This window comes from Pomacea canaliculata, linkage group LG5, assembly GCF_003073045.1.
Source record: "Pomacea canaliculata isolate SZHN2017 linkage group LG5, ASM307304v1, whole genome shotgun sequence".
In the NCBI taxonomy this organism is placed as follows: Eukaryota; Metazoa; Mollusca; class Gastropoda; order Architaenioglossa; family Ampullariidae; genus Pomacea; species Pomacea canaliculata.
The window spans coordinates 26,346,718-26,367,468 of NC_037594.1; the positions used below are offsets into that span (position 1 = coordinate 26,346,718).

Below are 20,751 nucleotides of genomic sequence, written 5' to 3' on the forward strand. Positions count from 1 at the left end.
CAGTAGCCAGAACAATTGTTTAAGTAATTCTGACCATATGCGCTCGTTGAAATCTAAGCTGCTGAAACGATTGTTCGTCGATTTTTTAAATTAAATTTCTTATTTGCATGTAAACGTATCGATTTCTCTTCCATAGCCGGATCTTATAACCGCTACCATCGCCGTTAAAATGGTTTTATTAGCGAGTCTTCAACTGTATTAAGCAGTTTTAAATTTAGAAAAGAAAGCCACGTTTAAAATATGTGTAATAGATATGTGTAGCCCCCTATCTTAACCGGGAAAATAGCGAAAGGTCAAAGGTCTAAAGTGCTCTACAGTCGCATTGTACTGGCAAGTGTATAGGAAAACAGTTTTGGTTTTAGTTCAGCATGAAGTCCAAAGTTACAGTGTACTGGACGATCGCCTAAAAAGCCTTGACACTCAACTTGGTCAAACTTAGATAAACCTGACGAAGTGCTCCCTGTCTCGAGGGACCTTGAAGACAGTCTTCAAGCGTTTCAAATTTTGCTTCATTAGAACAGTTTTCATATTTAAAAACGATTTGTGCATCTCTTCCAAAGTGTAAAAAGACATTCAACAAGTATTTTTAAGCTGTTTGCATGACGCGTAGACTCGTCAAACTCTCGTTAGCTTTCAGTAACTACAGCTATATTTTCTGACTTGCAGCAGCAGCATCAGCTCGTTCTGGTAGCTGTAGTCGGTCTTGTAAGTTGCACTGGTAATCTGCTGCTTATCTAGACACTAAACATTTCTTACCTCCTCACCAGTAGACCTCGTACAGACTACCCCAGTGTGCAACAGGGCCTTGTACTTGTGCGAACTCCATGTCAACTTAACAACTGTTAGGGGAGGATGGTTTTAACAGGGTGCAGAACGGGGGTTTGACGCATAGTTTACAGGGTACAGAAAGGGTTTGAGATGGGGGAGAAACATGGAGGATAATCAGCAGGAGTCGAGCGGGGTGAGACGGGGCATCGTGCTCTCTGCTGGGAGACGTAAGACCCAGCTAATTGTCAGCAGACAAACGCGAGATCCAGCTAACTGCCTTCTGTCACACGAGAGATCCAGCTAGTGTCTGCTTACAGACATGAGATCCAATTAACCAGCGGACAGACGTAAGACCCCGCTAATTGTCAGGCTATGTAAATGAGATCCAGTTAATTTTTGGGGGACATACCTGAGATCCAGCTTATTGCCTGCTGGTAGATGTGACATTTAATATAGTTATTGTCTTTCTACTTGGGACAAGATTTAGAAAATGGACATTGTTGCTTTTTCTTCAGCATCTTCCAGCAAGACAGCCGTTACTGCTAAAATATCCCGACAAGGTTGTTCTGTTAGGCGAGGCGATGACTGATGTATGATCTAGGAGGGTTAGGGTTAGGGCTTCGAGGAGGTACTTTTGGAGCAAATAAAATGTATTGCTAAAGAAAGACCTGGAAGTAGCAGGGGATTTAGGCCACTGTTCCTGGCATTGATGTATCCTTCAGACGGTTAGAAGTCGTGTTTTGACTGAACCCTGACATGTCTGACCAAAGTATTTTATAGCATTTCGAGTGTGTTTGTGTCCTGAATACTGCTTCCAAATTGTTGTTGTACACATTAGATGCCATGTTTGTCTTCAGGCGTCAGTGAATAGTCCTGCATCACGATGGCTACAGTTACTTGCAGCTTAGCAATCATAACCGACTGCTTCATGAAATGTGATTTTGTTGTTAGATAACATTGCGACACGGAATTGGACAAAATTAAAGAGCATTTTTATGTCTTTCCGTGGACAGGGACGTTACGTTGTGTGCACAATGCAGACACAATAGGGATGTGTACAGCTAAAGAACGCATAAGCTTCTCTATAATAGCTGTCAGAAACTATTCTATTTCTGCTAGTCTTGCTGTTATTAGCCTGAACATGTTGCCATACCTATGTCCATTCTTTATACGGTTGGTCAACCTGCTCTTCTATACACTGTGCAATATCTTATTAGAGGATATTGAAAAACTTGATTATGGTTACAAATGTACTTCTCACTCTTATAATCTGGTATTTCATCCCTCAATGAGAGAGAGGAAGAGGAGAAGAGAGACGCATGGAATTACATGTAATAACAATCTACACTACATTACATATTACAACTACTCTCTGGAGACGACTTTATCGATCGAAAAACTGCACATGTAGCGCAAACACGTGTCAACCAATTCTATTTTTTTCTTTCTCCCACCATCCCGTCGGCACCTAGGCAGTCCCCACCTCCCCGCTAGCTTCTGTATCGTGCTGTTCGCCAGTCTGCACGTGCACGAGCGCGAGACACGGCCCGAGCTAGCACCGCACGAGCTGAAATGTCTTGCTGTGCGCACGGCACTCTCTCAGAAATACTAGTCAGAAGCCAGTTTTTTTTTTTTAATGCCATCGCCACTCCTTCCCTTCTGCCCGCTTCCTTTCGGCCTCAGCGGATACGTCAGTGCGCGAGGCCCGAGTCACACACGTAAGATGGAGCTGTATCGGGTCTGAGACACCAGCCTGTGTACAGTGGATCATGGCCCTCCTCGTGTGAGAACTTCATTGTCGGGGGTCCTCCTCAGTCCTGGCGGACAATGAACTTGTACACCGACACGGACCCAGCGGCCGGCGAGGAGACGGCGGTGCAGCAGTGGATACAGGACGGCTACTCCATGCTGTGGTAAGGTGCCTTGTGTACTACTGTGACGCCGCGAGCGTCCGTTCCCTTGTGTACAAGTCGCGAAGCATGGCGCGTGACTAACGACTTGAAAAACGCGTGGCCGATGATTGGTTTCCTCCATCATAGCTCACGGATGCCATCATAGTTTAGCCATTCTTGACTTTCCTATTGCTGAACTTATGTGTCTGGGTTTGGTTTAGACTGAGCGAGGGTGTCCACGACGACACACAGTCTGTAGGTAAGACAGGATATAGAGGGCGCTTTGTGAACTCTTCAAGCGTGCGCTTGTTGCTTTGGCACTGCGGTCTCAAGACACGAAAACTGTCGGCATCCCAGCTGGCGTAACTCAACACCACCTGAAGTCTGATACACAGCATGGGCTTCATGAACTAAAGGCTTCGAACACACAGTGCAGACATTCAGCGCCGAACTGTTTAACTTGATGGTGTCTTTTATGACTTAACACGTTGACAGTCATTTCCCTTCTTCGTTCTTCTCCAGAAATCTGTTATACTTGGTGTAGATGATCATAGTGCTAATTAAAGTATGTGATTGTTACAGTAGCTGCTGCTTAGGCTTTCTTTCTGATTCTGTAGGGAATATTTTATGATCTATGGTGAATGGCAGTGTGCAGTCTCATATATCTTTACGTCGTCTCAACGTGGTCGAGCTCGTTAAGTACTCGCGGTTGCGCCATCCTCCACGTCTGTCTCATCGACGTGACTGGAGGAAGCTTGCAGTCACCGCAGTGCCAGACGCTTTCCTTGTCACTCGTAGACTTGTGTGCTCTGATGACCTCCAGTGTCCCAGTTCTCACTCTCTTGAGATTTTGGCTGTCTTTGTGTCTTTCCCCCCCCCCCCATTTCCCCCAACACACACACAACATGTGCACGTCTGACTTGTCCGCGTAATCTGACAGTCTGGCACGCGTATAGTCATGCAGGGGTCGTGTTGTTACTGCAGCTATTGGTGCGCATTGTGTGTACACAAAGTCAACTTGCCATCATTCTCCACTCATCTAGTGGCCGGTGTAGACGTGCTCGGGGGAGAGGAGGAAAGGGTAATAAGACGGTCGTCATGGCAACACACACAGCTTTTGTGTTCCTGCCCCCACTTGCAAAAACGTCTTTTAGAACCGTTAAGATCGATGCGGGGGTTACCCTGGCGTCCTCTTTCTAGTGCAGAATGACCCCTAGAGTCTTTTTTCTAATGAATATGCTCTTTATTTGGCATGGTGATTCTTTCATGTCTTGGAACTGAACGGATGCGTACGCAGCGTCGCGCCATTTTTGCTGCAGGTACGTGTTTCATGAGCGAGCTTCATAGTGTAAATCAAGTGCAGAGTGTGACACTCTGCTCTGTACTGTGAAAGTGTGTGTGTGTGAGAGAGAGAGATAGAAAGAGCAGGTATTTGAGAATGTGTGTGTTTGTGTGTAGTAATAGTGTGTAAAGTTAATGTGCGATATAATGACACCGTCAAAGTTCATGTTGTTTACACTTGGGTGTCATGGAACTGTTGATTGAGAGAAGGGTGGCAGTCTACGAGGCCCAGTGCTGTACGGCTATAGAGCAGTTTGGTACCACATTATGAGTGCACCAGACATCAGCATGGCACAGCAGTGTGATGTAGCAGTGTGGAGCGACAAATGCAGTAATACGCTGCAGCAACACAAGTGCATCAGTTTGATATTGTGATGCGAGTGGACTACAATGGCAGCTGGCAGCTTGGATCCCTACTGAGAATGCCCTCCATTAGGGGCCGCATGTACCGCTACCCGCAGTAGTCCGGATAGCGGGGTTAGTGTGTGTGAAGTGGTTCTTGGGGCATGTGCTGCGTGTGGCACCCCTTCCCAGCACCTCCTTCATGCACGCTGTCTTCACGGGCTGCTGTCGAGGGCGTGGGCATGCGGGGGTAACCATCAAGTCTGGAAGAGGTTGGAGCGACACTTGCATGTTCCCTAGGCATGCCGTGTACCTCGCTTGGCTTCCCGCTGGGTAACATCCCCAACCCCTCCTCTTCCTCTTGCATACTCAGGCTCGGATAAAACACACTTCTCCTTGTTTAAATTTGGTCTAACTCTCGGTTTCTCTGTTCTTTTCTTTATTTCTACACACAGGAACTCACCAGTCACGAGTCAAGCGGGTTTTTCCCTCTCTGCTCCAATCGCAGCTGTTTCAGCACACATGTTTCTAGAAATTTTCTTTTTGAAAAAGTAGCAGTGGACCATATGACTAGCTGAGGGAATGGTTGAAAACTTGAAAACGGGTAAAGTTTGTTATAATTGCGTCGGTTTTCATGTTATGAGAGGGAAAACAAGTTTTTTCCTGCATTTTCTTGTCAGTTTAAAAACGATTCCATCACCACCACCATCATTATTTTTTCCTATACTCTCACTTTACCATTCTCTCCATCCTGATCCCCCATCCCAAAAACAAAGTCATCGTCATCGTAGTCGTCGTCTTCGTAAGATTTTGGTGTACTTTGTCGTGTCATGCTAGTAGTATCTAATTTGGCCGAGTGTCGGTAGTGCCTAGAGTGTGACCTTGCGGCGAGAGCAGGGCACGCCACTGACCCCGCGCCACTGACCCCGTAAGGCCGCGTAAGTAGGAATGCTAGTGTTCCTGCTTTGTGGCGAGTGCTCAGCCCCTCACAGGGTCGCCGCAAAATGCATCATTAAAGTAATGGCCCATCGTGAACATTAGGCGCTGGCCATTGACTTCATAGCAACTCTTGAGTCAGTGTACAAGTGACGGGCAGTTGGGGTCGGTTGTTCTGGACACCTAGAACTTCTCCCCAGGCTGCAGCGCTGACAGACGAATGCAGTGTCAGTCCATTGTGTGGACGCTCACCTTCGGCATCTTGGAGGCTGGCTGGCATTCGGCAGGCTATCAGGGCTACGACCCGTTTACTGTTCTCTCGTGTGTTTGCTCGATTGCTGGTAAAGCCTGTTCTTTCTGAGAGAATTTCTCCCTAACCCCTCGCCCTAGCCAGCAAAGAAGCCGAAAAGCTGAGCATCCAACCCAGTCTTTGCAGTTTTTACCTCCTATTATCGCCTGTGCGATAACGGGAAAGGAAGGTGGCAGGCTGTGTGCGAGGAGAAAAACACTACTGGAAGAATGGCATTGTCTAGGGACGTTTATTACTTACAGTAAGCTCGCGCCAGGCTGGTTTGTCTGCGCAATGGAGCGTGCGCGTCTGCGAGCATTTCAACCCGTCAATGACGTCACCTGCTTGCACGCGCGCGTGTGTGTGTGAAAGAGAAATAGTGTGAATCTATGTGGTTGAGAGAGAGAGAAGAATGTATGTCTGTGGATGGGAGTGGGGTGTGTGTAGGTGGGCATGTGTGAATGCGTGTACGTGTACGCAATGCATGCACTTTGTCTCGCTGGCTTGACTAATTTGTGTGGTTCATGCTTTTTGTCTTGTGTGTACAACTCTTGCGTCACTTCTATGTAGGCGAAGCTTTTATCATTGATTTCTTTGTGTATTCAGCGCCTATGTTACTGATCCCGTTGCATGTTCAGCTCCTGTCACTGATTTGTTTGCGTGGGCAATGCCTGTGTTTTGTATGCGAGGAGGCGCGCGCAAGGCTGACCTCCCCACCCACCCCGCCATGGACCGGACGATGTTTGGAGCTGGCCGCAGTCTCACATCGATCAGTCCGGGCGCTATGTCTGAAGCAGTGTTACCAAGTCCGCAGCCTCCCAGCAAACTAGTCAGGCTGTCATGCCCAGACAGGAGGTCTTTGTGTGGGTAGGCCGCTTCCATGCGGAAATCAACATCGCTGATGAGTGATGTATGTTATCTCCCATCTTCCTCTCCAGTCGTATTATCATAATCAAGCATTTTTACTCTCTTTATTTATTGCCTTTTTATCAAATTTCTGTAGTCAGTGAGACTAGATGAATGAATAAGTTTAGTTTCACGACACTCCGTAGCACAACACTCGGGTACCTTGATGGTTAGCATGAAGCAGAGGTGTTTAGCTGCTGCATGTTAACCATCAGGCTAGCGACGTACGCTGTGAACTTAGCCGGGATCGAAGTTCTAAAGACGATCGCCCTGCGGTCAGACCAAGTCTGGTTCGTCTCTTCTGATCGTGTTGATCATGCGATGCATATCATGATCTTGCTCTTCTTGGTTTACCAGTATGCACGCGCTTATGTGTAAACCATGTGTTATTCTTGGTTTAAAAAGATGATACCCTACCCTTCGTTCGTTGGGGAATGAGGTGTTAGAGACCGCATATTTCTCAGACAGCTTTTTGTGAAGACACTGCTCAACTCATCTCGCACGATGCCTTACCTTTCCTAACCCAACCTTCTAAAAGGTCAGGTACCCATTGAACAGCTGGGTCAGGTGGGGGGAAGTTTGTTGCTATACAGGTACTAAACAGCCGCCCCTCCGGCCTCGCATGCTAGTGCTCTAACCACGCTGTGCTTTCTCTTAGTTGTTTGTCATGTGGATTACTCAGTGTCTACTAGTATGTTGAAAAAAGACTCATCTTCCCTTTGTTTTAAAATGCTCTGGGCTTTGATTACACTTTCTGTTGGTGATCGATTGATTGATTGATTCTTAGGATGGAGGAGGAGGATTACCGCTGCGACAGTGAGGTTGAGGCTGACAGCGACCATGAGGACCACGAAGAGACCCTGGAGCATCATGGCGGATGGCTGGGCAACAACCTAGTTCACTTTCACATGGTGAGTGTTTCACGTCTTCTTGGTGTGATTACTCCATTTCACACGATGTCTCTCCACTTCCATCTACTGAGTGCTGAAGTCCTTTGCATGCTTTGTCACTATCCGTACACAAAACAGCACTTGGTACATTCCTTATTATTATTTTCAAACTCTGTAAACCTGCTTCTACTCAGTGGGAAAAGTCGTAACGACGACGCGATGAATTATCATCATCGCCTCGTCGTCGCTGATCTTTATTGCTGACACCGTACCTGACCGCTCCTGCCATCTTTTTTCAAGCGGCAAGTGTACTGTGAGGCTCTTACTAGCTACAAACTTCATCATGACAATGGGGGGTTGCGTGGGTGCATTGATTGGCATTTTACACCGAACCTAAATCAGGGCAAAGCAGCCAGCCCTGAAACAGATGCCTCGTGCAGAGACAGCGTGCCCGAGATGTGAACCCATTGACAGCCAATCCTCACTGCGTTGGCGACAGACGCTAACCGTTGCGGACCGAGGGAAAAGGAGAAAAAAAAACACATGCACGTGCTTGTTTACAAAACGACAGTTTTGATTTAACACAGGCACTCTTTCTCTCGCTAATACAACCCATGATGTCTTACGCTTCACATGTGAGAAAAGGTGTAGGTGTATGTGTGTACACAACTACAAACTTCAAAACCTTTGAAAATTTGCTGTTGAAGCAATACCACGTGCACGGTTCGCGAGCAGATGAGAGCTACTGCAGTTAATGTAAACACATTTGCAACATCACTGACGAGACGACAGCATTTTGCTGGGGTGAAACCGTGCTTTAAGCAGCAGTTTATCCCTGCTCCTTCCCCTTGGCTAAAATATAATGAGACATGATTTCCCACTGCAGTATCACTTACATCGCCATTGTGAGCACACATGTTGGCAAATGGGTGGGTGGCTGCCTGTTAGCTGAAATATTAAAGAATACATTTGAGTGCATGGGGAGGGCCAGTCTCAGCAAGAACATAGGTTGGGTGTGCGTGTGTGTGTGTTATTTGCAATGCGGATACGTGTGTGTGTTTGTGCGCTCTTGCGCATATGTGTGGTGTGTGTGTTGTAGTCCTTTCTTGTATGTACGTGTATGTTAATGTGAGTTCTTTTGCGTGTATGCGTATGTCTGCATATTACATTTGTGATGTATTTTGTGTGTACGCGCGCGTGCATGTATGTGCAGTTAAACCAAGCGTGTGTGCATATGTGTGTGTATGAACGTGTGTGTGAGTGGGCAGTATATTGCTGCGGAAGCTATTATGGATGCTGGACTATTTAAAGATGCCTGCGTCGGCACATCAAAGACGCGGTGTGTGCTGCTGGTGCACTGCAGCTTTCTGTGTAGTTGGCCAGACTTCCGACAGCCACCGAGGTGTGGGCGGCAAACTCGTAATGGGTCGCGATAGATGGTGATTATTTTTTTTTTTCTGGTCACTCAGAAAGAAAGCCGCCAAGTAAAGAACAGGTTTTGTTACAGAAGAATGGTTTGACCGTTTTGAGTGAGAATGTCTATAGATAGCCATCCAAGAAGCCAGAAACATGGTGGGCGGAAAAAAGAGATTCTGGGTGCTGTGAGTGAAATGCAGGATGTACGGATGGACAAACTAAAGGAATGCAATAAACGCCATAAGTGCGATAGCTTCCAATCAATGCTCACCGTTCATGAGTTAGAACAAATTTCTAGATGACTGTTTAGCGGTTTAGGAGGGAAAGTGCTTCAGACTACAGGCGATTTCGCACTATGATGGGAAGGAAACCTGAGAAAACTGCCGACCGGCCCTTCGAACAGGTATCGCGGAGAGAAGCCCGAGACGAGATCTGAACTCCAGGGGCTCGCACTGCAGTGGGCACAAGCGAGTGTTTTGACCACTAAGCTAGCGGACGCCCGTACAGACAACCGTTTTTTATCGCTCAGTTATGACAACCGTCAGGAACTAGAATCGATGATGCAGAGTGCCTGCGACATGAAGCGTTATCTCCCTTGAACTGCTGCGCTGTGGCTGGCGCAACGAGAGCGTTAATGGTCACTGCACAGCACTGGGTTGCGATCTTTCTCTCTCTAGTTGTGGCTCGGCAACTGTCATCCAGCGAGCCCTTAGGAGCGTCCATGTTTTAAGACTTCTTGTCGACCATAAATGGGGCTGGCTGGTCAAGAGTCGCATTCCCGCAGTAAAAGCCTGTGATGTTTCGTCTCGGGAGACACGTACCCTTTCTGGATACGACAGCTGATATCAGCGTTGATTGCCTGGGGTACGGGTGGCGGCGTTTCTCTGGGTCCTCCGAATCCCTCCTCCTGCAACACCCCTCCCTTCACTAGTACAAAATCACCGCTTGGGGAAAACGCTCGTGTGGAAAGAAACGAACAAGCTTTCAGTTCTCGGGGATCACAGAGCACTGATATTTGTCACTCCCCACCTCTCTGCCCCAGCCTTCTCTTTTAACTTCTTGAGTCTGCTGTTCTCAGACACTTTTAAGTCAAAGACGCTTACACCCACCATTAGCCCTCATGGTGAAGCTGACATTTTCCCTTTTTGCTTTGTGTGTGTTTTTTTTTTCAATCTTTAGCCTTTGTGACACACGCACAAAAGAAAGAGAAACTAAAGTAAAGAGATGGACTGGAAGTGCTATAGAGAAAGAATGAACCGAGCTCGCGAGAAGAGGGTGAGATTTTTCAAGGTCTTCCTTAAATATTTAGTTGCTGTGCCCGAGAAAGATACCCTCCCCCAAAATCTCCGAACTAATGAACGACTTTTATGTGAGAAGAATCGGTGGTCTAATTATTCTAATGCGATGATTTTGAGACAAATATCCTTCTTTGGTTGGTTTATTTGGTTTGTTTTTTCTGTTTTTCTTAAGCTTATTTGTCTTGTTTTGCCGTGCTCGTCTCTTTGCCGTGCTTGCACCACAAAAATTGTGATAAATTGTTACCCGTTCCGTCTGAACTAATGAGCAGTTGGTGTAGCAGTTTGATGAGCTTTAATCGCCTTGGAAATTATCTCCCTTTCCTGACCGCCCTCGCTCAAAATGACCATGACAAGGGGGGCAAACATGCTCGAGTCTACCCACCCGCGAGATGAAGACTCTGGACAAGGGAATGGATTTAAATGAGAGGCCGTGAGGGTTGACCACAGAGAGCAAAACTTGTTCATTCTCGGCAGCATTTCCTCTGATCACGGAAAGAAGCTGAGCGACGTGATCTCCCCTTCACCAGGATTGGGATACTAAGAAAGAGTGACTGACTGGCTGCTACAGCAACAGGACATCGCACTTGCTTGCGTCAGCAGTGAAGGAAGTGGCCAAAGCGCCATGCAGCAAGTAGGTGGTTGTAGACTAATGATGGTGTCGTCGTCTTCATTGGGAGGGAAATGGAAAAGTCCGGTCGGCTGAGCGATGCAAGTCTCATTCACGTCAGCTCGTCTGCACGCCAAGTATACAGCCGTCTGCCTGAAAAAAAAGTTCTGAATATTTAAATTTTTGTTTTCTGGCCTGTAGAGAACAAGTGGCCTTTTCCTTTCATGACTCATAAAACTGCAGAAACACAGTTTCTTTATCTACAGATATCTCTCTATTCTCCCCCCCCCCCCCAACACACACTCTCTTTAGATATATATATAACTGTTTCCATGCAAACACACACACACTCTTTACACACAACTGTTAGTAGACACACAAACTTTCTCTTTACACACGGCTGTTTACACACACACACTTTACACACGACTGTTTGCAGACACGTGCACACAGACACACACGCGTGTTTGCAGACACGTGCGTTTACACACACACCATTGTTTGCAGATAGGCACATACTCTTTACGCGCGACTGTTTGCAGACACCCACAACACAAGCGTAGCACGCATTTGGAGCAGGCTGATGTACAAAAAACAAAACAAAAAAATAAAAACCGTGCGTGCACCGAATAACTGTTGCGTTCGATGCTACGTGGTGGATGAGGGCGCATGCTGCATGCTGTACAATCGAAAGCTGAAAACTGAAGGGACACTGTCGCAGGAGAGAAAAAAAACTTTTTTCGATCCACTCACTCAACTCTCGCCCCTCTTGTCATCAGTGCAGCCTTCTACACGGGTACACTCAGCAGGCAGTTTTTATCTTTACCAGCACCGCGGGTGTTTCCCTTCTGATGATGTTCCCTGCCAAACGTAACCGTCACTGACAACCTCCGCCACGTGATCACGTAGCAGTGTTGACGACTCTCCACGTTAGAGGATGTACCACGTGACTGTCTACACATTACTTAGGGCATCCATTTTAAGTGCCAGTTTCGTTTCAGTCTACCAGCTCAGAATATTTGAGTAACTAGCCCACTTTTGTGGGATTAAGCCATCAAACATGTGCATTTACAGAAAGCGTCTAAACGCTGGGATTTCTTTGTGGTAAAGAAGTAAAGCTTACATCCAGTGGTGTATAGATGAAAGCTTATGTTAATTAGGCGTAATTAGGTATAATCTATGTACTGTATTGACATGAAAGTTTCGATCTCCTTTGCCCAATTAGAATGACAATTTTTGACGCATCAACAAAATCCATTCTGCTTAGCCTGAAGCGGGTTTTAAAAAAAATATCTGGGTCTGTGTCTTAAATAATATCCATTCCAGTCAGCCTTAAACGAGTTCTAATAAAATTTGGGTCTGTGGCCATTTGCTGTAGAGAAAAAGTACTGTCGTAGCTACACAGTTGATAGACTGTGAGCAAATACTGTATGTGTATGTGTATGCGAGCTCGCGCATGTGTGCGTGTGGCGGGGGATGTATTAATTGGTACATTAAAAACGAGGGAAACAGACATATACCCGTCACATCGTGTGTGCGTCAAAACCGTCTCCTACACCATCAGAACCATCTACAGTACACCATCAGAACCATCATCTACAGTACACCATCAGAACCATCTCTCCTACACTCAGTATCAAGGAAATATTCAATTACATGAGATGGCGTGCACTAAAGTCATTTTATTTTTGTTTGCGATCGCCTACTGAAGCTCCAGGGGCGTCCTCCCCAACCCTAGCCATAAACAGTAGGAACGCAAAGGCAAAATAGCCCGCAGCCTTGTGCAATACAAATAATACACAGAAAAAAAAGAAAAAAAAAAGAAAAGAAAGAAACACGCATTCAACCTTGTTTAGTCAACATATGGCCCTGAAAGTCTCATATTTTCATTATCAATTCCGGAATGGAATAAAAAAAAAAAAAATAGGTCGCCTGAGGCAGCAAGTATTTTTAACTGATATTGGCACCAAATTTTTGTCGCCATGACGACGGAATCATTGTTCCCTTTTCATGACTAGTTGATGATTGTAGTCTCTTTTGTATCAGACATGTTTTGTCGATAATCACATCAAACATTAATTCAAAGATGATGCGATTGTCTCGTGATATCTTTAGGTGGCGGCTCAGTGGTCGGTGTGGGTAATGGTGTAGTGTCCGGTTTAAAAGTCTGTCCAGTCGGCGACTGTTATTCGGTGCGCTGGAGTAGAGATAAGCGATTTTAAACTCAGTTATTTTGCTCGAGCAAAGAAGCGCATGAAAAAAATTGAGCATTTAAAAAAGATATAATTGCCCTCAGCTAAATGTTGTGAGTCACTACAGATGTCAGCGACTCCAGCAAAAATGTACCCGTAATTTGATAGTCCTTAATTAAATGTATGTATACGAGCTCTGCCTCTAGACCCTATTTGTACTGCTATTCGTACCACTGACCCTGTATGTAGTACTACTGTTTGTACCACTACATGTAGTGTTCTGTACCCTCTCTGTACCACTACATGTAGAAGACTAAGTACTACTGTCTGGACACACAGGACTCGTTCAATAAAGACGAATGGAGATCGACCAGTGAAACGAGGAATGAGTCCTGTGGCTGTAGTATCCTCGTTCTTTTTGATCCTCAACACAGGAGCAGTGCTTTTGTTACACAAATAACAGGAATGTAAGCTGCAAGAAACGCACAGTCTTAGCGCAGCCAACATACCTGGCATGCGCGCTCCCTGTGTGAGAGCGAGGGAGAAAAGAGGGAGAGAGGCAGGGAGGTAGATGGAGGAGAGTACTAGTAGCAAGAGGACGGAGAGGAACAAAGTGTACAGGAATCGTTACCTTTTTCTTGATGCCAGTTCACGTTGGCTGTGACTGTTGGCGCTCGTGTCACTGTCAGTGACTGGTCTTCCCATCGCCCCTCACTCTTACCCGAGCATTGTCAGAACTCGCTTCGCTCCTGCTAGCAGCATCTGGCGCTTACGAGGAACCTCGCCAAACTCTCAGCCGTGCGCCTTTTGCCAGCGAATCTCTCCTCAGTAGCTTCTGCCACAGTATGGCTGGGGTGGGGGAGGAGTGGTGGTGGGTGGTGGTGCCAGTCTGTACTCTTACCCCTTAATCCTCCACCAACCCCTTCACACACTATCTGTGGTCTGTTAGCACTCGAGATCCACCAGCAGCCTGCGTCGGCTGGGGTGGGTAGGGGTGTGGGGGTCTTGATGCTCCCCCTTCTCCAGCACCTCTCCTGCCTCCTGGCGCTCTCTCTCTCCCCCTCCTTCTTGCCGATGGCAGCTGAGAGGCGGCGCGGCAGTGCGCGGCGTGCAGTGCTGTACGTGTGCTGGACGTGACGGACTAGCGGTAAGAAACACTGTCACAAGCTGCCTCTCACACGGAGGTGCAGCAAGCAAGGCCCTCTCACGTGACGTGGCGTCCCCCCGCCTGATCCTCCCTGACTCTTCTGAAGAGGATGGACGCAAGAGATGGGCGGCAGATGAAAGTGTAACTAGTCACGACCCCTCACATCGAACAGTAATCAGGGAGGTATCGGCTTCTGCCCAGCGCACGTCCTGCAGCGAGGGCCTCCGTGCCAGCCTGCTCGCCTCTCGGGGACTTGCCTTTGTTTGCCTCCCTTCGCCACCAGCACGACTTGAGTTGTGTGTTTGTGTGTGAGCGATGACCACGACGGGCTGCACGTGCAGACAGCGTAGAGGTATGTTGGAAAACAGTTTGTTTGGTCTTGTAGTACGACAGTTTGTGTCGATGTGTAGGACAACAGCTTGTGACGATGTTCAGTACAACAGCTTGTGTCGATGTGTAGTACAACAGTTTGTGTCGATGTGTAGGACCAAGCATGTTGTGTGAGGGTTGGTTAGTTGAAACTGTGCGAGGTGCGTGATTGCTACACCTGTTTGTGTGTTCGCTAAAAGACTTTGTGGCAGTTATGACGATGCTAGGCTGCAAATGTGAAGGAATGGTGTGGAATAAGGTGTTTATTGTATTTAGGGTAAAATTACAACTTGTAATGATTCAGTCATATGAAGGTTAAAAAGTAAAAAAGTTTGTTGTGCTGTGGGATAAAACTGATCGGAGAAGGGGAAGCTTGGCCTGCAGACTGAAGACCAGCAAAGCGGTAGCCCGAAGCAGTTTTAATGTTTCATTTTCCAATAAATTTGCTGCCGTTTCTTTAGTTAAGGTTTTCGTATTGTCCGTGCTCTTGCGAGGATCCAGCAGAAAAATTGAAGATGAGTTCAGGCGGGTATTGATCGCGATGGGAGGGCCTCGCTGAGCGGGTGCACATTCAAACGGCTAAAGGAGAAAACTTGCAGGGTAAAGTGGATTTACTGCGAGGACAAGGTTGAACCCTGTGAAGCACGGCTAAGAGGCAAAGTGCTAGCTACGCTTGTCGTGCAAAAGGTCGATAATAGACGTTTTTATTCCACTTCTTGCCCTTTTCTCCATTCTGCCATGCTTTCTTTATCAACTCTTCTCTCTCTCTGTTTTTCTCCCTCACACACACACAGCGCGTGCGAAATGAGACATTCAATATATACGATCTAATAATAGATTCTCTGATATACTCTGATATCAGAACAAGCTGGCATTTTCATAGAGTCTCTCTGTATTACATAACATTGCTGTACATGATCCCATACACTTGTTTTCTCTTTCTTTTATTGTTTTACGCAGTGTGCGTTGTTAGGAGTAATATATTAACAGCGAAATTTTAAATAAAATATTTTAAATTATATATATATAACAACGATGAAATATGAATTCAGGTAAGACTATATATATATAGTGAAATATGCGGATAAAGCGATGCATATCAAAAGTGAAATATGCAAGTAAGATAATGTATTCTAAGTGAAATATGCGGGTAAGGCGATACACGCCAGAAAAAAAAAAAAACCGATTAAGGCCATTTTATATCGTTCTTTAATATTGGTGGTATATGTGTAAGTGTGTATACCCGCTGGCTATATTCGAGATATGTATACCTATTGTATGTTCCTGGTGTGCTTGGGGTGTATATACGTTGTCTCTGTAGACTGACTTTATCCTGTGTCCTAAGTACACATAACTCGTGTTTGTGTACCCAAAGGTAAGGCTGGCTGTTTTGCCTCCGTTACCACCGAAACTGCCCTAGCTCTTGCTTTGCTAGACACCAGAACAGACTGTGGAAGAGGAAAGGTGGGCTTGGCGTGTATGGCTGGAAATGAGGAAATCAGACGAGGAGAGACCTCTTTCACCAGCTGGTCTGCTGCAGCTGTGCTCTAATGAACACGCTTACAGGTGAAGCTGCTGCAGCAGCCGCTGTGCCGTTCTTATCTCACCCGCACACTCTGATGAGGTCTGCAGATGACCCGAAGCAATGCCCGCCTTCTGTGCGTCCTCACCTGGGCTCTCCCTGCTCCGTGTCTAGCAGGCTTCAGCCCTCCTTCTGTCTCCTTCACCCGGCTTTTTCTCCACGCCCACCCCACTTCTTCAAACTCCCAGGCACAAACCCATTTTCCCTCTCACGGTGCATACATAGACATAGAAACGTATACACTTGCATTCTTTAATGAAGTGCATTTCTATTAGTTTTGACAAGCAACGATTTGAAATATTTTCAGGAAGCCACCTCAACGCATTATTTCTCATTTTTATTATTTGCTATATATATATATCCATAGCTTACACTGTGTGTAAAGCGAACTTACCGTGACCCATTATTTACCTCCGGCGAACATCTTTCACACTTTGCTTAACCCTGGATGCAACAAACGAGAAATTCAATAGCTGCTGTGCGACCTTCCCTTGAGCACTTGCGACGAACTTTCATGTTGAGTGGATGTAATTCTGCTTTATGCTGTCAAAATATTTGCTTGTTCAGCCGAGTTCTTGCCCTTGTGACGTTTGCTTGTTCAGCCGAGTTCTTGCCCTTGTGACGTTTGCTTGTTCAGCCGAGTTCTTGCCCTTGTGACGTTTGCTTGTTCAGTCGAGTTCTTGCCCTTGTGACGTTTGCTTGTTCAGCGGCGGAGTTCTTGCCCTTGTGACGTTTGCTTATTCAGTCGAGTTATTGCCCTTGTGACGTTTGCTTGTTCAGTCGAGTTCTTACCCTTGTGACGTTACCAGCATACTTTCAGCGCTACCGTTGAAAATTTTCATCTAGTTCTTTGTTTCTCCTTAAATTTTGCACTGAAATAATTGTTCATCCCCCTCATCCAAACCACCCTTTGATGCTTGGTAAGTGCGGTCGAGCCGAGGCAGGTAAATACCAGGACCATGGCGCCAGAAAATTAAAATGACGACATGTACTTAGGTCGGTTGGTGGCAAATTGCCCACCTAAACCCCTGGATGTTTTAAGTGCACTCTCTTCTGTTTCCTGTCAGAGTAACCAGTGTTGAGCACTGGTTGCGAGTCCCTTCTGGAAGCCCTGTGAAGCCGTCAGGACAAAGTGTGTTTGTATCTGCGTCTAGCGGTCTGTGCAGTGTTACCTGCAGGAAGGAATGCAGTCGTTAGGCGATGTTGTCTGGCCTTCTGCATACCCCGGTGCTGAGAGCTTCACCTGGCTGCTGCGGAGAACAAGGAGGCGGCGGTGGAGAGGGGTCGTGTATCGGCGCCGGCCATTCCAGGCCGTAATTGCTGCCGGATGCCCGTATCTTGCGGCTTACCTCCCTTCTTCCTGTGCACGTCTACCGCCCCTTGCCGGCTCTGCTCATAAACCTGTAAACATATTTTGCTTAATCTTCTTTCCTCCCCGTGTCCTCCCAACCTCAAACTATGAAAAATCGGGAAAGATGCGATGAGAAAATGTTAGTGTCGGATAATTTTAGATATGGTGATTTGACGTGGTAATGCGAAAATGTGTGTTGAAGCTCACTACCTGGCTGAGGTGCAAAACTGTTAGGGGCTCCGAGGACCCTGTTTTCCGTCTACTAATGGTTACCCACGGATGTTACCGTCGAAATTGTAACTGATCATACAAAACACGATTGGACACGATAAACTACTTACTCTCGTTGCTTATATGCCCCCAAGGCTTTAGTTTGCATTAACTTGGACAGGTAGGAAAGTACGTAGGAAAGTGCTTCTAGTTTATGGTGATCAGTGTTGTGATGGGAAGGGCGATAGAGGGAAGGAAACAAGTATCTACTGTCCCCTTTCCTCCTCATACTTAGACCTTAGTCTTGTGGACAAAAGCTTAAAAATCCTCCTGCAGTTTGTTTCTTCTTGTCTTTCTGCGTTTCTGCAATTTCCAGAAATGTCAGATACACAAGAAACCAGAAGCTCTATTGTACACTTACTACCAGTAACAAACATAGATCAGCTGTATCGTACACTTACCTTTGTGAAGCGTGTTCAGATAACAGAAGGAACGAACCAGCTGTATATACATATACAGTATACTATGTGCGATGCCTGTAACTATTGTACGCATATGCACATCTGTGAGTGGGAGATCTGGCTCTGTTGCTGTTTACATCCTGCGCACAACACTAACGAACGCACACAAAGGGGAGGGGAAGGGGTGAGAATACCTTTCTCCTGGCCTTATTTCACAAAAGTCTTTGACAGATTTAGTTCCATGGCGCGAGCTTGCTGCGCAGCAAAGGTCACGGTCGTTTGTTCCTGTCTTTCTTTGTCAGATGAGCCGCACACAGCAAGAGCTTGATTTTGTTTTCTTCCTCTCTCAACCATCACTCCACGTCCTCGTCATCCCGTTGTTCTCTCCATCTCTGTGCATGTGTGTGTGCGCGCGCGCGAGCGTTTTGCTTCTCACCTGCAGCCATTACATATCAAGAAAAAACTATGCGTCTGCATAAATTCAGAATATCAATTATTTAGAAAAAGGAAGAAATTTGACCGCACAAGCGAAGAGCAGTTCCATACCCTGGAAGTGTTTCTTGTTGCCCTTTCCCCCAATAGTCTCAATGTAAACAATCCCCTACCCCACCCTGCCACCACTCTCCCCACCAGTCCACAGCACATACGTTTTCAACCTGTATGCAAAACTGTAGATGACCTCCTGACACACTTTGAGCCAATCACAGTTCGTGAGCTCTTTACTTCTAAATCAACAGTTTCGACCAGTCCACAGTTCAGTTCTTTTCTCTTTTACAGTTTCGACCGGACCGTGCAGTTCTTTTCTTCCCCGACAGTTTCGACCGCGCACAGTTCTTTAGAATCCACCACTGTCCCCACCAATGATACACATTCTTCATACTTCTCCAGACGTCTCCAATCCTCCTACTTTTTTTTTCTAACAGGCATCTCCAGGGGGCTGCCCATTCCTGTCTTATCATTACCAAGGAGGCTGCGATAGACTCCTTTCAGTGGCTAAATATAAACCGAATTTAGCGGAGAGTGCCAAGTTGTATGCAGCGCTTTCAAAGGAAGAAGTTTACATCGGCTTTCTTTCAAGCACTGAAAAATCTGCATCGTTCCGGAGCAAACATTGAAAAAAGTAACTCTCCTTCACGAACATTGCCTTTATCGTCGTTTTAGGACTGAAACAGTTAGCATTTCCGCCATTTCTTTATTTTTGGGTTCCCCGAGAATTTCAGAAGCAAGTGTTGACACCATTAGAGTTACAGTGGTATGGGGGAGTTTTCTAAATAGAAAAGAAGGTGCTGAGATTTCTTTCCCTGAGATTGGTAACCATCACTGAGCTGTGAAAGCTTATTATTCCCTTCAGTGCAGAAACAAAATGAGTCTGCTTTGTTTGACAGGCGGCGTGGAAGGAGTCTGGGAAGGTGGCAGGTTCTGTGACTGTGACTGCGAGTCTGACCAAATCACTGGAAGTGGGGGAGAGGGTACTTACTTCTCTGGCACAGTGATGCTTTCTAGTTCCGCGTGAATGCTTTGGTTGAGGGTTGATGTCTGTGACTCGCTGTAAAATCTTGTTTAGTAAACTGGCTTCATGTCTCCAGATCACGAGTTGGTGCGTCTGAATGAGTTTTCTCGTGACAAACAAGTTCGATAAATGGACAGAATAGATGGTGGTGACCAAATTAACGTTAATAACGGCCGTCTGAACATTACTAAAGTCCAGGGTGTCGTCCTGATGTCTGGCGGGCATACGTTGTGGAGGCGCGATGCAGATGAGTTCTAGAAAAAAAAAATTTCAACGAAACGAGATTTTGATGGGTAAGTCCCTCTGACGGTGGGCAGTGGCAGGAGAGGAGACAGATAGATGTAGAATATTAAATTGGTCGCCGCCGGAACGATGATGGTGTTTGTCGGGACTGAATCGATGAGCTGCTGGAAACCGGGAACTAACGAGAAGTCCTAGGGCGTGCGTTTAATGAGAGTGTTCTGAAACATGCTTGTGAAATCCCTGGGCTAGATATCTTTCGGGGAACCGACGTAACCACAACGTAGCAAGCTAAAGATGGCCGTTTCGTATATTTTTTTTACATAGGAGTCGCGACTGAACTGTCATATCACGTGATTTCTTTCTTTTCGTCTCTCTCAATTTCTCTCTTTTGTCATCCACAGACCTTGTTTTGGAGTAGGAGTCGCATGGCCCTACTTTTTTTCCAGGAACAAAACTAAGCGAGTTGTTTTACTTGTGATACGAGCAGTCTTGTTTTGATGTCTTGCTGAGTGCGCAGTCTGATTCAGTGTCTGTAATAATATTTGTGTGATAAGATTGAGAGGAGGAGAACATGTAGCTTCAAGGGTGGATTGAAAAGCGTAAGTACAAAGAAATGTAATGATTGAGGCCCTCATCCTTGTCAGGTCGTACTGCTGTATAGTCGTCCTGTGTACAAATTATGTCTACATCTCCCCCACCCCCAAACAACACACAATTTCTGTTAGTCAGCGTTCTGGCCTGGGACTAAGGATCATTTGCTTAGTGGGCGGTCGTTGCCAATGAGTGTAATTAGCAACCTTTAATGATCTAACACCCAGTGCGGGTGCTGGCAATGCCGCTGCCGCTGTGTGTGCCTTGTGGTGGCAGCACGTGTGTGTAGCTTGAGCTTCTTGTCCACAGCGCTTTCACACCGCACGGGAGTGCGTGTTACTAGATGTGTCTGTGTGTGTGTGGTGGGAATGATCGTGTATGAGTGGCGGTGGGAGGGGAGTCGTGTGTGT

General features: G+C 46.4%; 1 protein-coding gene and 1 long non-coding RNA gene across 2 annotated transcripts in view; one reads left to right on the forward strand and one right to left on the reverse strand.

Annotated features, from left to right (window-relative positions):
• The first annotated feature begins 2,440 nt into the window (after positions 1-2,440).
• The window catches only part of LOC112564786 (ras-associated and pleckstrin homology domains-containing protein 1-like), a 52,052-nt gene continuing 33,741 nt past the window's right edge, over positions 2,441-20,751 (forward strand). Inside the window, 2 exon segments of the mRNA XM_025239858.1 lie at positions 2,441-2,681; positions 7,262-7,385. Of these exon segments, the coding sequence (XP_025095643.1) occupies positions 2,596-2,681; positions 7,262-7,385 (210 nt within the window). The 5' untranslated portion in view covers positions 2,441-2,595.
• On the reverse strand, positions 10,203-14,302 carry LOC112563834. Its single transcript, XR_003099132.1, has 2 exons — positions 13,509-14,302; positions 10,203-10,838 (listed from the first exon to the last, which is right to left on the reverse strand). It is a non-coding gene; the product is annotated as an uncharacterized LOC112563834 (long non-coding RNA).